We start from the raw sequence: 17,100 nt of genomic DNA on the forward strand, positions 1-17,100 counted from the left end.
TTTACCATTATTAACTTTATTTTTTGGCTTGATTTATCCCCCCTTCATAAAACCTTTATCTAAACAGTCGACATCAAAATAATCTCTTTTCTTTGCATTATCAAAAACGTTTATTTTTCCTATCTCTGATATGGCAGCTACAATTTACCGCCCTGCATTTTGGTTACCTTCCTGTTGCACATATTGTCTTATTTCCTCCTCTCAAGAATAAGCTCCTTGAAGAAAAGGTGCATTCTTAGGCATTTTGGCTCTATGTGTCACTCACTGAGGCCATTATATCTTGTCCTGGGGACTTCCACCTCTTTAAAAGGTGAAGGTTAGGTGAGTTAGTTAACCTAGAAGAAAATTCTGCACTTAAAACAATCAGCAGTGTGGGATCTGGAGGTGGGAGTGAGAGTGGGAGGGAGGTTGGGATAAGAGACTCCAGAAAGGGGCAGAATTGAAAAGAAAACGTTTTTTAAATAACTATCTTCTTTCATCTAAGATCTCCCAGCAGCAGGTAACAATTAAAAAAAAAAAAAAAAGGAGCCCTGCCACCGTTTGACCCCTATCTCCCCGCTCTCCTCTTTCCGGGAGAGGACGACAGGTGGGGAAGAACGAGGGTGGGCGCGACTAAGCCCTTTGCAATGACTACAGCTAATTATAGGAATTGTGGAAGTGGACCCAAGAATACTGAACTCCCAGCCCACCCACTGCCTCAACTGCGATCCTGGAGAATTCCTTGCTGGAGGGGACCCAGCTCTGCCCCTGGGTTGGGGGTGGGGGGAGGCGTGGGAGACAGGCGGAGGGCGGAGACCAGCGTTGCCCCGCCCCCCAGCTAGGCGGTGACCAGTAGGCGGCACCGCGGCGCCCAGCTTTCATTTAGGGAGCAGCCTCGGGAACACCGTGCGCTGTGCCCCAGCTGAAATCGAAGGCCCGCGGCGAGATGAGCCGGGCGCCGGCGTTTCTGAGCGCCGCCGAGGTGCTGGAGCACCTCCGCAGCTCCAGCCTCCTCATCCCGCCTTTGGAGGCGGCTCTGGCCAACTTCTCCAGCGGCCCCGACGGAGGCGTCATGCAGCCGGTGCGCACCGTGGTGCCGGTGGCCAAGCACAGGGGGTGAGTGAGAAAGGCGGGGGCCAGGTGCTGGAGAAACTGGAAACGGGGAAGGGAAGGCACGCGAAGGGAAGCAGCGGGAGAAAGGAATAGAGGGCTCGTCTAAATCATTGCGAGTAACAGTTGCCACCTAATATTTGCGCTAACACAGTACCAAGTGGGCGCTTTACAGGCGTTATCTTGTTTAATTCAACACATTCTCCATATAGGTAGGTATTGATGCAAGCATTTTACTGATGGGGAAAACTGAGACTTAGGTTAACTTACCCAAGGTTACACAGGTAGTTAGTAGCAGAACTAGGATAGTTTTTCTCATCCAGAGGCCGACTCTTATACTCCGCATACTGCCTAAAGGAAGGACAGAGGAAATGGGGGGAAGGAGGGACAGTAAGGCAGTGACAGAGGAAAGAGAAAGGAACGTACACTGGGACTTGATAGGGCACCCCAGCATTGCTTGGAAGGGGTTGAAGTTATCCCTCTCTCCTTGCAGCTTCCTGGGGGTCATGCCTGCCTACAGTGCTGCAGAAGACGCCCTGACCACCAAGTTGGTCACCTTCTACGAGGGCCACAGCACCATCTCCATGGTGCCCTCCCACCAGGCCACTGTGCTGCTCTTTGAGCCCAGCAATGGCTCCCTTCTGGCGGTGAGCAACTCCCTGCCTGGGATGAAGTGGGGGCCCCTGGGCCCAGAGCTAGCCTGGAAATTAGTTCTCTGAGAGAGCTGGGTGGAGATTTGATGGGGACCACACGTGCCCCTCTCTGACTAATGATGTCTCTGGATACCAGCAACAATGAAGGGTGTCTGTGACTGTGTATCTGTTTCCAGGACTTCCTGAGGATGCACAATCCAGCACCAGAGTGCACCTGCTACTTGAAGTGTGTGACAGTGTGGAAGTAATAATCTCATCATTCTTGTAGATGCTCTTGCCCTGTCCCAGTTACTCCAATATACAGCTCATCAAACTCAGTAGCCAAGGAAACATTTATTTAGTGACTTCTCTAGTGGAAGAAAAGGAGTGTCCTATAATCCCTGGGAGGCTTTTCTGAGAGATACACAGTCACTGGTTTGAACGGTTCATGGTAGTACCAAAATACAGCAGTAGCTCATTCATTGAGCACTTTGTATGTATCAGGCATGGAGGACTCGACTTGTATTAACTCTCCTAATACCTAGAAGCACTCTGTGAGGTAAGTAATATCATTAGCCCCCTTTTGCAGATGAGGAAGCTGAGTCACAGAGCAACTATGCCCATCTTACGCAGGTTTACCTAACTAAATAAGTGGCATGGCTGGACTGCAGACCTACTCAGTGTAAGTCCAGGGTCTATACTCTCTGGAGACTGTGTCTACTGCCTTCCTAACTGCCACTTACTGAGCACTTACCATGTGCCAGAGCAGAGAAGTTGATCTCATTCAATTGTGGCAACATTCCTCTGTGGGAGTTTTTCTTGCACACCCCACTCCCAATTTCTGTTGAGGACTCTGAACCTCAGAGTAGTGGAGCCACTTTGCTGGAGGTCACACAGCTGCTTAGCCAAAGGCCCAGGAATCATTGCGAGGCCTGCCTGATGACGGAGTTTGTACGAACTTGTACTCTGAACCCATGTGCTCTGTGCCCTCCAAGCTGGCTCTGAGACCAGGCAGTTGAGTTGTTAGCTGGGTCAGTCTCCATTCCACCCATACTTCTGGATCTTTAAATCCTCTCTCCTGAATTTCTGGCTCCCCAAGGAACCTGGCTGTACATCACTCCTCTGGGGAGACTGTGTAGCCCTACCCAACCTATACTCATTCTGAGGAGATGACATTCATACCACTACCAATGGTGGTTCCCCCAGAAAGTGGGACCGGCTCAGGCTTTTAAACTAAATGACAAGACCTTAGATCCTTCCTGAATCTGCTCAGTAGTAAGTGATTCACTTCCTTGTGTATAAAATGAGAATACTGATACTACCTGGGGAGCAACTAAGATGAATAACTTAAAAACAGGAGAATAACACAAAGGATGGTGGTTATTTTTAGCCAAACATAATTCAGAATCCCCTGGGGAGCTTTTGAAAACAAGGGTGTCTGGGTGCCTCCCTTAGAGAGATTCCCTGGGCATCTGTATCTTCACAAAGCTCCCCACATGTGTGGTAAGAGTTAAGAGCCAGGTAGAATTTCAGTTAAGAGGTAGAATTTCATGGCCCTTGCACAGATGTTATATGACTTACTCTAATTCCTCAAATTGTTCCTTCATCTGGTGTTTTGAGAGACCCAGGGAAAGAAAATAAAATGGGCAATTCTTGAAGGCTCATCGTGTGCTAGATATTTACATTTATGTGAGTGCTTTAATCCTCACCAAAGTCTTCTGAATGGTTGGCATTGTCTTTGTTTTTACAGGTGAGCCAAATGGTACTTAGAGATTAAGATATTTCTTCAAAGGTGCATTTCTCATAAGCGGAAAAATTAGCTCCAGATCTGACAGCAAGCCTGTGCTCTTTGTAGGATACTGTGATACTTCCTGACGCTGCTCTTTTTGAGCTGTTTCTTTCTGCTTAAGTCGTGGCTAGGGTTGCCCCTCGCTCACTGCCTCTCCTTTCCTCCAAGGTCATGGATGGAAATGTCATCACCGCAAAGAGAACAGCTGCAGTATCTGCCATCGCCACTAAGGTAAGATTAGTGCCAGCCTGTGTTGTTGGGGTTTGCTGGAGAGCGGGGTTGGGTGCCTCAAGCTTGGAAGCCTAAGGGAGAAGTGAGGGACTTACTTCGGTATTCCTTTGGACATAACTGGAACTCCATAAGCCAAAAATGGGGTGTCAGATGAGCACAGGGATTCATGAAACTATTAACTACCACTTAATGAGCACCACCAGATTCCGGGGACCCTACATACCTTATTCCTTATCTTCACATCAACCTTGCAAAGGAGATAGGATGATCTCCATTTGCCACATTTAGGGAATGTGGCTCAGAGAGGTTATGTGAGTTGCCCAAGATCACACAGCTACTGAGAAGCAGAGCAAGAATTTAAAATTTGACTTCTATGACCCCCAGGACTGCTTTGTTGCCCCCTGCCCCCATACTACACTGCTCCTGGTAAATCAGGGTAGTTGCTGCATAGGCCAAAGCCAATCCTGCACAAGAAGCAGAGGGGGAGATGAAGAGATCCAAGTGCACTCACGTATTCATTCAGCTAGTACCGCCTGAGATCCTACTATATGTTGGGCACTGTTCTAAACATCAGGGATATGGCAGTGAACAAAACAGAGAGTGGCACATGGGGGTTTAAGACAATACACAAGATGAAAAGTGAAACACACAGTTTGGTTTGCTAAGAAAATAATTAACCAACAACAAACTCCTTTTGAGTTAATAACATGCTAGGATTTGCTTTTAAAAAAAACCCACTACCGACAAAAAACAGATAGTGTGCTGCTTGAAAATAAAGCAGAATCGAGAATACTGGGGAGGGGTGACCTTCTGAATTACCCACGGAAGATCTCATTCACCAAGAAGGTGACACTTGAGTAAAAACTGAAGGAAGTAAGTGGGGGAAGGGGCACTCTTCAGGCGAAAGGGAAAGCAAGTGAAGGGGGTGGTGATGTTCCTGAGCACTGTCAGGGCATCCTACAATAAAAGCAGTATCTTTAGAGGTTAGCGTTACGGAGAAGAGGCTTGGAAAGCTGGGTGTCTTTCACGTGAGATGGGAATGTATACGGTTTGCTGAGCTGGTTTAGGAGTTTATGAGGAATGAGCATAAAGAGGTATGGGGTCTGGGGAGCAGCAGAGACCAGGTGTTCAGATTGTGAGCGTGTTAAGGTCTTCTAAACACAAGATGGGGAGGGAAGAACGTAAGGATTAACCTGAGAATTGTGTAGGAAGGGGGCAGATCACACACCTGGATGAAATGGTTTTTTGAAGCATCTCCAGACCCAACTCAGACTGAAATAGTCAAGGGACTCCTTGAGATATATATACTCACTGGTACAATTACTGCCTTTCATTTATTTGTAAAGGACTCTGGTCTTTTTCAGAAGAACTTCCAACCCATTGTCTTGATGTATCTTTCGGTTTCTGTGAGGGAGGGAGAACAAGTATTATTGGCCTCATTTCGTCCTAGAGATGGAGACTAGGACTTCCTGAAGTCATATAAGCCATGTAGCTATGGGATCTTCTGAGACTGCCTGGTCTTCATGGCCCAGGTCTGTGGTTTCCAACTCAAGATATGCAGCAGCCATCACCTGGGGAATGTCTTTAAAAATTCAGATCCCCAAAACACAGATTTGAAATCACTAAGGGTGGGGCCCAAGAAAATGGTTGTTGTGTTGTCGTTTTTTTTTTTTAATAGTCTCTGGTTACTTCTGATGATCAACCAGGTTTGAAAACCAAAATCTTGTAGACCCAGCTCCCAGTTACACCGTGCTTTTTTTTTTTTTTTTTTGCATTGATAAAAATCTGCACTCCCATAAGAGTTGAGAATCATTGAGCTGATGCTTCAGAGTTTAGGCTGCAACTTCCCAGCTTTATGCCCAGCGGTGCAGATGGGTTATTTCAATAAGGAACTAAAGGTCTATTATACTTTTTTTGCCATGGAAGAGAGAGTGTTTTCTTTTCCACCACTTCTCATTCATTTAGGGCTTTGGGGAGGAGGATGAGAAGTATAAGAGGTTCTCGGGTTTGTCAGTCACTGCAACTTCTTTGCATTTGGATTGCACATACCCTGAGTTGTGGATTCTGACATGCTTTTTCAAGGTGACAGTACATATCAGAGTTTATCCCTGGCATGCATTTATTTGGCAAATAATTGAGTGCCCACTAGAGGCCAGGCCCAGTGCTCAGTCTGGGGCATAGAATGGTAAATAAAACCAGATACAGTACCTGCCATGGAACACAAGAGTCCATTTGGGGAAACAGATATTAACCCAAAGATCACACCAATACCTGTGAAACTATTACCTAGACAAATACATCGAGTGCAAGAGGTGAAGTGCAATGAGAGTGTGTAACAGGAGGTCTGTGGGATTTGGAAAGGCTCTTCTGGTGGAAGGGATATCTGAGGAGAGATATGAAGGTTAGGAGGAGTTACTTGTGAAGGACAGAGAGAAAAATATTCCATGCATAGGAAAGAACCTGTACAAAGGCCCTGTGGTTGATGGTAGCACACATGCTTGGGAATTTGCAAAGAAGCCGGTGTGGCTGAAGGACAGGAATTGCAGAGGAACATGGCCTGAGAGGGGGCTGGAGAGATGGCAGGGCTACATCTAGTGCTGTTCATTAGCAAATGCAGATGACACACACACTTCCAAGCTCTTTAAGTAAGAAACCTAGCAGATTCATATACATGTTTTTAATTATTTGCATGCTATGGGAAAAAGAATGAAGTACCACTAATCCTGCTATGATTTAATACATCTTATAAATGTTATGCTATTTAGGAAAAGAGATGTCTATTGTAACATTATTACCAAGGCAACAAATTATCAAGTAAGACAATCAATCAGAATTAGAGATTTAGTTTCACAAGTTGAAGGTTTGTTTTACAGGACACTGCAATGATTTCTAAAGCCCAAGTGTACTTCAAAGAATAGATTCATGTTAACTAAGAACAGGAAAAAAATTGATTTAGTAAAGGAAAAATCACCTAATTCTCCTTGTTGGATAAGAGCATAACATTGCTTGTTTTGTTGATATTGTAATTTTGAAAACTTCCCAAGTCAGATACTTTGAACTATATTTTATGGCACAAAATGGTATCTCTCCTTCTGTAGCTACAGGAGAGATGAACATCTGCTACTATTTCTGTGACTCCTTTTTGCTAGTAATTAATAATTAAAGAGACTTTCGCTTTTAGGATTACATTCCAGAAATTCAATAATTAATATTGAAGAAAGAACAGACTCATATTTTACTGAATGGAATACAGAAAAGGCAGAAGAGGTTCTTTCTTTCTTTCTCTCTCTCTCTCTCTCCCCCTCCCTTCCTCTCTCTCTCTCTCTCTCTCTCTCTCTCTCTCTCTCTCTTTTAAGTAGGCTTCATGTCTAGCATGGAGCCCAGTGTGGGGCTTGAACTCACAACCCTGAGATCAAGACCTGAACTGAGATCAAGAGTCGAATGCTCAACTGACTGAGACACCCAGGCACCCCACAAGAGGCTCTTATTTAATATGGATGGTGTGCCAGTAGGTCTCAACCCCGAATGATTTTTGCCTCCTGTCCCAGGGACATTTAGCAATATCTGGAGACATTGTTGGTTTTGTCACAACTAGGGGAAGTAGGAGATGCTACAAGTATCAAATGGATAGAGGCCAGCGATGCTGCTAAACATCCTATAATACACAGGAGAGCCCATCCACCCATTTCTGCTGACAAAGAATTATCCAGCCCAAATGTCAGTCATGCTGAGGTTCAGGAACCCTGCTTTACTTCCTACACATAATAGGAGATTTGTGCCAAATCTGTGCAAATGAGACTGTCTCTGCCCTCATGGGCTTACAGATCAGTACAAGGAAATAAATCTGTAAAGAAATAAGTGCTGTGAAGGGATGACTTCTATCAGGGAGGTCAGGAAGATTTCACCTTAGAGATGATACTTGATATGAGTTGATCATAGAGCCCCACTCCCAAACACAGACACATGTACATCCTTAGCAGGTGCCACAAATGCCAGGTCTACATTCCTCTTTAAAGGAAGATGGAGGCTGAGAAAGGATCAGCAGTGGGCTTCGAAAATATAACGGAGAGCCTTGAGTTGCAAGGAAGGGCCCATGGATTCCAGGTAGCTCTTAGAAGTAACTCAGGGCTCTGAGAAGTGGGTGTGGCCTATCATGTCCCCAAGATGGGGTGGCACAGGAGAAAGAATGTGGTCTTTGGAGAATGAAGGGTGTGGTTTTTGGAGCCCCACTGTGCCATTTAATAGTTATAGGACCCTGCAAGTTACTTAACCTCTCTGGACTCCAATTTCTTCATCTAGAAGAGGAGGATAAAAATAGGAGTGCCTTGCTCACAGGGTGATTGCCTGGACTAAATGAGACCATGAGGGTAAAGCATTGGCATATATTAGGGGCTCCCTGAAGGCTCCTTCCTCCCCTCCACACTCTGCAGAGGAGAAACTGAAACACGAAATATCATCTCCTTCATTGCCCAAGAGATAATGAGGGAGCTAAAGATAGGGCCAAAGACACCTGACACTCACACTGTGTTTGTTCTTCACCTGGCTGCTCTGTCTCCCTTGACCTTTGCCACCTGGTTTCTCTCAAATAGTTTTTGAAACCACCCAGCAGTGAAGTGTTGTGCATCCTTGGAGCTGGGGTCCAGGCCTATAGCCACTACGAGGTCTTCACAGAACAGTTCTCCTTCAAAGAGGTAAGTCCAGGGAAGGCTAGGGGAGAAGAGGAGAGGGAGCGATCATGACCTTTATCTATACTCCTTCACTGCAACATGGGCAATTCTGAAATAGTTAGGTCAAGAGTCTGATCTAGACCATTCTTGTTTTTTTTAATGTTTGTTTATTTGTTCATGAGAGAGAAAGAGAGAATGCCTGCGTGCCTGCGTGCTAACAGGGGAGGGGCAGAGAGAAAGAGGGAGACAGAGAATCCCAAGCAGGCCCCACACTGTCGGCACAGAGCCCGATGTGGGCTCGATCCCACAAACCGTGAGATCATGACCTGAGCTGAAATCAAGAGTTGGACGCTTAACCAACAGAGCCACCCAGGCACACCCATAGGGGATGATTTAAATCCCCTTACCCCAGAGTGGCTCAACTTTCCCCTGGTACCAATGAAACATAATAAAACATAAACAAACAATCATGGCACCAATGTCCCTCTTGTTACCCCCAATGAAGGTGAGGATATGGAACCGCACCAAAGAACATGCAGAGAAGTTTGCAGACACAGTTCAAGGAGAGGTACAGGTCTGTTCATCGGTCCAGGAGGCGGTGACAGGTGCAGATGTGATCATCACAGTCACCATGGCAACAGAGCCCATTTTGTTTGGTGAATGGGTGAAGCCGGGGGCTCACATCAATGGTAAGCAGAGTGGCTCCCGGAGCCGTGGGTAGATGGTGGCCATAGTTGTCCCTGGGCTGAACCAAGTGGCTGCATCTGCAGAGCTATTTTCCTCATGCAAACGACCAAGCTTTTTAAGGCCCTCAGGAACATGTGATCCCTGAAAAACAATATTCACTCAAAACTTTGAAACAAAAATCCTGAACCAGAAGCTTATACATTTAAGTTCTATAAAATGTAACATTTTGGCAAGTGATCAGTCACAGCTAAGTTCTTAAATGTAATGGAATTTAAATTACAAAAGTCAAATGATTCCTTCTTTCTTAAAAATACTTAGAATTACCCCCTGAAAAAGTTTTTTTTTTAATTATAGCACAAAAGACATTTAATATGACATGTGGATGCTATTTAATATGTGTGATAGGATGGGTGGGACTCCAACCATAAGAGTTCCTGGGGCTTCTGAGGATTCTCAAATGACTCTGGAGGTTATAGCAAGAGCTGGTCTCTGTCGAATATTTACTGTTGCAGGTGCTGTTCTAAATTCTTTATTTGTATTACATCATTCAGTCCTTACAACAACCTTATGAGGTAGGAGATATTCTTATCATTACCTTCATTTTATAGGTGGGTAAACCAAGGCATAGAGAGATTAAGTGACTTGCCCAAAGTCAGAGGTTCTTAGTGGTAAAGCTGGGATCTGAACTGAGGCAATCTACCATCAGAGCACAAGCTCTTCAATTTTACTACTCTCTATGATCTTCCAAAAAGAAGACTGGAATCTGGTGAGCAAGGAGGGCAAATACTAGGGGTTTAAACGCGTTTTCAGTGCCCTCTGTTCTGATGACAACCACCTGGCGTGAACTCAGAAGCTAAGAATTCTGTACACATTGGCAGAGAGCAGGCAGAAGCCCAGTGTCATGGTTGCGCATCCAATCACAAATGTATCCTGAATCCCTACCATGTGACAGGCACTATTCTAGATGCTGGGGAGGCCAAAATAAGCCAGCACTCGGGGACATTTGCTTTCCTGATGCTTACATTCAGGTGAAAGGAAATCGACAACAAACAGGTAAGCAAATAGATGGACTGGATGGTTCCAGCTAAAGAGAAGTTCTGTGAAGGAAACCGGTGTGTGGCTTGTCTGAGGAATGGGCCAACGCGAAGTGAAGGTCTCAGCTTGTGTGGGACTGGTGTTATGATGTGAGTCCAGAGGGTAGGCAGGCAAGAGATGGGTCAGTTCTGGCTTTGTGACAGTAAGACCATTTCTGGAAGGACTCGGGAAATCAAAAGAAACCAGTTCTTGGTAAGATGGACAAGAGCTGAATGTTCAGCCAGACCGACTTGATTTTTTTTCTTTTTCAGCTTAAAGCAGTACATATGTATTATCTTGCAGTTTCTGTGGTGTTGGGGGTCTGGGCATGGGTTAGCTGGGGCCTCTGCTCACACAAGGAGGAAGTCAAGGTGTTGTCTGAGCTGCGGTCTCATCTAGAGCTCAGAGCCCTCTTCCAGGGCTAGGTGGTTGTGCAGATGCTTCACATTGTTAAGAGAGGAATACTGGTTTCCTGGGGGCTGTTCTCAGCTCCTGGAGGCTGTCCACGTTCCTTGTATGGCTGTTTCATCCTCAAAGCCAACAACAGAGAATCTCTCTCACACTGTGACTCTCCAGGAAGTGCTGCCTAAATCTTGAGTCCAGGCATCCCTTCTATTTCCCTAGCCCAAAGACAAAATTGGCTTAGGCGTTTACAGAGGCATCAAATATATTTCAGAAAAGTATGTTACAAGTGTGGTTGACAGGGAGACACCAACAACAGATTTTACTTACTTTACAGCTTGGCTAAGAGGCCTGATTTCACCCCCGCCCTGCACCCTCTCCCCGCTGCCCCAGCTGGGGTCTGACCCTCACCCATTCTTGCTCCACTGGAGCAAGGCCAGGGCCCAGACTGAGTGAGACCCCTCCCTTCACTGCCTGGCCCACCTCCATCTGCCCAAGTGGCCTCACAGGACCCTTTGAAAACTCCCCCTGCTCAGAAGAACTGGGGCAGGAGAGGGTTGGGGAGAGGGGATGCAAGTGCAATGAGAAGAGGTGGCTTGAGAAGCTAGGGTTTTTCCCACCAGCTTATGATTTATTTACGAGCTTCATTTAGTTAGTGCTTTTGTTCTACAGAACTCCCCACACAAATGCCCTTCAAGAAGGACATTTTTACACCAATCTCTTTGAAAATTAGAGTAGGGGACAACAGCAGGAGAGGGAACAAGTAGAGAAAAATGGACACAATGTGGGAAGGCACATAAATGCTGCCTTATGTGGGTGCAAGGCTTTATAACGGTTTCCAAAGACTAGCTGGCCATGGGCTGGATCCAGCCGGCAGATGTGTTTTGTTTGGACCATAGTGTGCTCTAAAAATCAAGAAATAACACATGCAAATAGATTTCCTGCTTCTCTTTAAAAAAATAATAAAAGGAAAAAGGGGAGAATATCTAACAGTGGCCCTGCATTCTCACATGGCCACAATTAGCTGGAGATGAATGGTGGCTGCCCTCTTTACAAGGGCCAGCTTTCTTCTGTGTACCGAGGGCTCCACCATTTCCAATCCAGCCCCTCTGACCAGCTTTGCTCATGTTCCTTACCTGCCTGGCCTTGTGGACTTTTGGTGGCAGCCTCTGTGTTATCCTACGTGCCGGTGCCAGGAGGCATGATTCCTTGGATTCATCATTATGCTGCTGGGCTCACTGCAAAGGATGTGATATCTCGGTGCCAGGATGGAGCCAGTTTCCTCTCTACTGGGGCTTCTCCGTGAGCCTGGCACTGGGCTCCTTTGTCATGAGTGAAGAGAGAAATGGTTGGGGGTGAGGAGTGGGAAGGATTCAGAACCAAGCAGATTGATAGAAGATGGAGGAGTGTAGGGTGTGAATAAGCTGTAAGTGATGTCTCTGTTCCCAGAATTTTATAAAGAGGTCACTGCCCCTAATAAACAAACAGAAAAGGCATCAAAGGGCCCCAGGAGCACATCTTAGATACACAACCATGGCCAACACCTTCGGTTCTTTGAGCCTCCTTTGTGCACCTTGTAAATGGAAATCAGACATGAAGCGTACTTGTGAGGATTATAAATAAAATGTGCGAAACATCCCACAGATAGCAGGCAGCCAATAAATGAATGCTAAGTTGCCTCAAAATCTCTTAGAAAGATCTTGGTATGAAAGGCAAAAAAAAAAAAAAAAAAAAGACAGGCATTATTCTTATTGATGAGTGTTCAGTCTTGCTGATTGGGGGGGCTGGCATTGGGAAATGAGGCATCCCAAATCTGAGTGTTCCCCTGTGTTCTGTGTCACCTCCTTTTCCCCACCCCTCCTCCACTTTTTGGCACGTGTAGTGTCCCTTGCCTCTATTTCTGGGTTCAGGGTCCGTTTTGCTGTCTCTTAGCCATTGGAGCGAGCAGACCCGACTGGAGAGAGCTGGACGACGAGCTGATGAAACAGGCTGTGCTGTATGTGGATTCCCAAGAGGCTGCCCTGAAAGAGTCTGGAGATGTCCTCCTGTCAGGGGTGAGCCTCTCCTCCTGGTGGGCTGCTGTCCAGCTGGCCTCACCTGGATGCCAGGGTTTCATTAACCTTCCCTGCCGTTTGGACTGTTCCAGACCTCAGTCACTCCTACCTCTTTGTGGGTGACAGCCCCTAAACATCTCTCAACCCTTTCTAATTCCCTTCTGGAATAATGTGGCCATTATGTTAATGACATGTGTTTTCCTGTCCCCTTTGCCTGGAGAGCGGCTTGATGGATTTTTCCCATCGGACTGAGCTGTCCTATGAAGCAGTAAGATTGGGAGATAAGTGGCTGGCAACCTTCCCAATGTGGCCAACAAAGTAAGACTGGGGTTGGCCACGTTCTGGCCTTATTCTTCTGTAATCAGAACATAGGAGCAAGAAGAGGGCTGCCAAAATGAGCGTTAAGATAAGAATATGCTTATTTCCTCACTGACAGACTGTCTTGGCTGGACATTCTCCTGGCTACAAACTTGTATCTCTGCATTCATGGTATATCACAAAGGCAGATATTATGCAAAAAATATATATAAATATATAAATATATATGTGTGTGTGTATAATTATATTATGATTATATATTATACAATAATTGTAATTATTATATTATATGTTATATATAATACATATGTGTTATATATAATTATAATATTATATATAACATATAACACATATTATATATGTTATATATAATACATATGTGTTATATGTAATAATTATAATTATATTATATATATACATATGTAACACATATATATATATTATATATATATCCTTTTTTTAATGGGGGGAGCCAGTTTACAAACGGTCTTTTTGTCAAGAACCTCATCCAGTTCTGGGTGCTCTCCCTGCCCCTGTTTCAGAAGCTGGCCAGAGCAGACACTGGCTCCCTGGCCCCCGGGTCAGTGTGTGTTCATTTCACAGGCTGAGATCTTTGCTGAGCTGGGAGAAGTGGTGAGGGGAGTCAAGCCAGCGCACTGCGACAAGACCACGGTGTTCAAGTCTTTAGGTAAGGACTGTTGCTCCCAGGGCACACTCCAGCCAGAGCACAAGGGCAGGCTTGCCCTTTGGTGCAAAGGGGAATGAGTCACTGGACTCTGTATTTGAGTCATGAAATCTGTCATTTGAGTCAATTATTTATGTGTGTTAGCACAGTAGGTAGTAAGCCCATGAACTCTGGAACTGGGTGGTCCTGGGTGGGATTCCCTTCTCTGCCATTCCCTGGATATGCGTCCTTGGGCAAGTGACCTCACTCCATCTGAGCCACGGTATCTTCACTACCAGTTCCCTTCAGTGTTTATGAGAATTAAGTGACATGTGTATGTGTGTAAATGATTTGTATACAGCAAGTGTCAGCAGGAAATCATTTGGACTTAGATCTAAATGAAAGTCAGAAGAAGGTATCCTTCAGAGGTGGGGGTAAGGATGTTTAAAGACAGGGAGCTTGGGGCGCCTGGGTGGCTCAGTCAGTTGAGCGTCTGACTTTGACTCAGGTCATGATCTCACAGTTCATGGGTTCAAGCCCTGCGTCAGGCTCTGTGCTGACAGCTCAGAACCTGGAGCCTGCTTCAGATTCTGTGCGTGTGTGTGTGTCTCTCTCTGCCCCTTCCCTGCTTGTGCTCTGTCTCTCTCTATCTCCCAAAAGTAAACAAATGTTGGGGCGCCTGGGTGGCGCAGTCGGTTAAGCGTCTGACTTCAGCCAGGTCACGATCTCGCGGTCCGTGAGGTCGAGCCCCGCGTCGAGCCCCGCGTCGAGCCCCGCGTCGAGCCCCGCGTCGAGCCCCGCGTCGAGCCCCGCGTCGAGCCCCGCGTCGGGCTCTGGGCTGACGGCTCAGAGCCTGGAGGCTGTTTCCGAGTCTGTGTCTCCCTCTCTCTGCCCCTCTGCCATTCATGCTCTGTCTCTCTCTGTCCCAAAAATAAATAAACGTTGAAAAAAAAATTTATAAAAAAAAAAAAGTAAACAAATGTTAAAAAAAATTGTTTTTAATACAGGGAGCTTAAGGGAAATGGCAGGGAGACCTACCAGAAGAGACCCACCCAGGAAGTACAGCCTGAGACCCCTTTTTGTCCTTCCTTCCCTACCCTCCTACTTGCTGATTTGATAGGGACTTCCATGGGGAGCCCCATTACCGACAGAAGCCCAACAAAGGATGGGCTCCCAGTGGCCAGTCTGCCCCTCAGCCCAGCAACTTTACTCCCCACTCGGAGTTAAGGAAATCGACGCACATGATAACAGAGCTGATAGCTGATACACCTAAAATATTGAAATACTCCCAAACCGATTGATAAATAGTTATTGCCCTGAGCCCCCAAGAATGTCTTCCACCCTTCTCCCAAGATCTTGCCTATTTCCTATGATCAAGAACCCAAAGCTTTAATGCTTGGCAGAACATTAAGAGTACTCTGGCCACCTAGCATCCATGCCAATGGGTCAGTATCCGTACCTTGCTGCCTTTTAAATATATTTTCAAAATCTCTCATGCACAGGGAGACAGGAAAAAGCAGTGTAAACTTTACCCAGAGCTTGGTTCAAAGACATCACACTGATCCAGTTGTGATGGAAAATTTCAGAGTTCAGTGATCAGAGGTCAGCAACCCCTTCAGCAGACCATACTGCAGAAATCTGCTGTGCCCTTCTGAGAAATTTTTGTTTTCTTGCTTTGGGGATTGGTTTATTGGCACAGCTTTCCATCTAGCAGGTGCATATTAAACACCTATTATGTATCAGACTCCGTACTGGATGTAGTGGTGACTACAAAAATTAGTAAAAATCAGGATATTTTAAAGGATATGTCCTTTAAAAACACATACCCACTTGAGGTTAAGCTTCATATCCAAAACAATAAGATAAGTGGGGTTGCTGAAGGATGCAGGGTTTGGACTAGACCAAGGGTCTGCAAACTATAGCCTGTGGGCCATACTCGGCCCACCTCCTGTTTCTGTCCTGCCTTCAAGCTGGGAATAGTTTCTAATCAAATGACTAGAAAACAAAAAAGAAGAAGAATATTTTGTGACGGATGAAAATCACATGAAATTCAAACTTCAGTGTCCATAAAGAAAGTTTTACTGGAACATGGCCAGGGTCATTTGCTTACCTATCATGTATGACAGCTTTTGCCCCACAATGGCAGAGTTGATTGCAACAGAGACCATAGGGCTTGCAAAGCCTAAATATTGACCATCCAGCTGTTCACAGAAAGTTTTCAGCACACTAAATTAAACTTTGAAGGACATTTAAAATGTGTTTGGTGGGCATTTCTTGCTTAGCATCTTTTCCCTGCTTCACCCTGTCCTTCCCAGACCTTCCAAGCCTAAATGCACCTCTGGATATGAGTACGTTTTTACCCCAATGGGCATGGTTAGCAGCACAGACAGTGAGTCAGAAAACTGCCAGTCACAGGGCCTGGACTGTTCCTGGGAATGGTGTTCTGACAAAAAGTGAACCACATTTCTGCCCCTTCCAGGAATGGCGGTGGAAGACCTGGTTGCAGCCAAACTAGTGTACGATTCCTGGTCATCTGGCAAATGAAATGAAGGAACTTTGTGTGGAGGTAGATGCAACAGCTCAAGGGATGTTGTTACCAGCTCCCTTGCAATTTCTAGATCAAATGAGGGAACCCGAGGTACAGTGAGCTATAGTTTTGAGCTTATCGTGTCTTACCTTAAATAATGAGATCCCCATTTGTGTGTGTAGTTGGAAAGCAAAACTAGGTGGCCATTTCTTCTGTTACACCAGATTATAGTGATGCTCTGTTTCCCCCCGTATTTCACTGCATTTTGTAATTCCTTGAAATAAAGCATTTTCCAAGTCTGCCATTCTCACTGTGGTCCTTTCTGTCCCCCACGGAAGAGGAAGTGAGGAAAGCAGGTGCTCCCATTCACTCCCTGGGGGAGTTCCAATGACCATAATTAAATTTATTTAAATTATTTAAATTAGTATACAATTCCTGTAATAAAATTCACCAGTTTAAAGTATACAATTCAATGGTTTTTAGCATGTTCACAGGGTGCAACCGTCCACTGTCTGATTCCAGAACATTTCATCACTCCCCAAATGAAACCTGGTGCACATTAGCAGTCACTCCGCTTTTCCCCTTTTTCCCAGTCTCTGCCAACGACTGATTTGCTTTCTATCTTTACGGACTTGCCTCTCCTGGACATTTCATATAAATGGAATCATGCTTTATGTAGACTTGTTTCTGGCTTCTCATTATTTAAATTTCAAGGAACAATGGAGCTTCTATATTGGTCAGGACTTCTTTGGTCACAAGTGGTAGAGACCACAACTCAAACTACCCTAGGCAGAATGATTGAAAGAACGAATGAATGAGGAATGGAATATATTGGCTCTTACAATTCAGAAGTACACAGGTAACTGCTCACAGCTACAGCTGTATCCAGGGCTCCAAGTATCCATAGGACCCAGTCTTGCTGTCTCCATCCCTCAGCTCTGTTTTCTTCAGTGTTGGCTCCATTAC

At 45.5% G+C, this 17,100-nt stretch overlaps 1 protein-coding gene and 1 long non-coding RNA gene across 2 annotated transcripts; one reads left to right on the plus strand and one right to left on the minus strand.

The window, feature by feature from the left end:
- The first annotated feature begins 852 nt into the window (after positions 1-852).
- Positions 853-16,433, plus strand: CRYM (crystallin mu). Its single transcript, XM_043560330.1, has 8 exons — positions 853-1,095; positions 1,583-1,736; positions 3,679-3,741; positions 8,331-8,432; positions 8,914-9,097; positions 12,504-12,625; positions 13,547-13,631; positions 16,087-16,433. The coding sequence occupies exons 1-8, from the start codon at positions 926-928 to the stop codon at positions 16,149-16,151; spliced, it is 945 nt and encodes a 314-aa protein (XP_043416265.1). The 5' UTR covers positions 853-925; the 3' UTR covers positions 16,152-16,433.
- On the minus strand, positions 9,064-11,912 carry LOC122471583. Its single transcript, XR_006294212.1, has 2 exons — positions 11,708-11,912; positions 9,064-9,236 (listed from the first exon to the last, which is right to left on the minus strand). It is a non-coding gene; the product is annotated as an uncharacterized LOC122471583 (long non-coding RNA).
- Positions 16,434-17,100: the final 667 nt, after the last annotated feature.

Source organism: Prionailurus bengalensis, chromosome E3, assembly GCF_016509475.1.
Source record: "Prionailurus bengalensis isolate Pbe53 chromosome E3, Fcat_Pben_1.1_paternal_pri, whole genome shotgun sequence".
In the NCBI taxonomy this organism is placed as follows: Eukaryota; Metazoa; Chordata; class Mammalia; order Carnivora; family Felidae; genus Prionailurus; species Prionailurus bengalensis.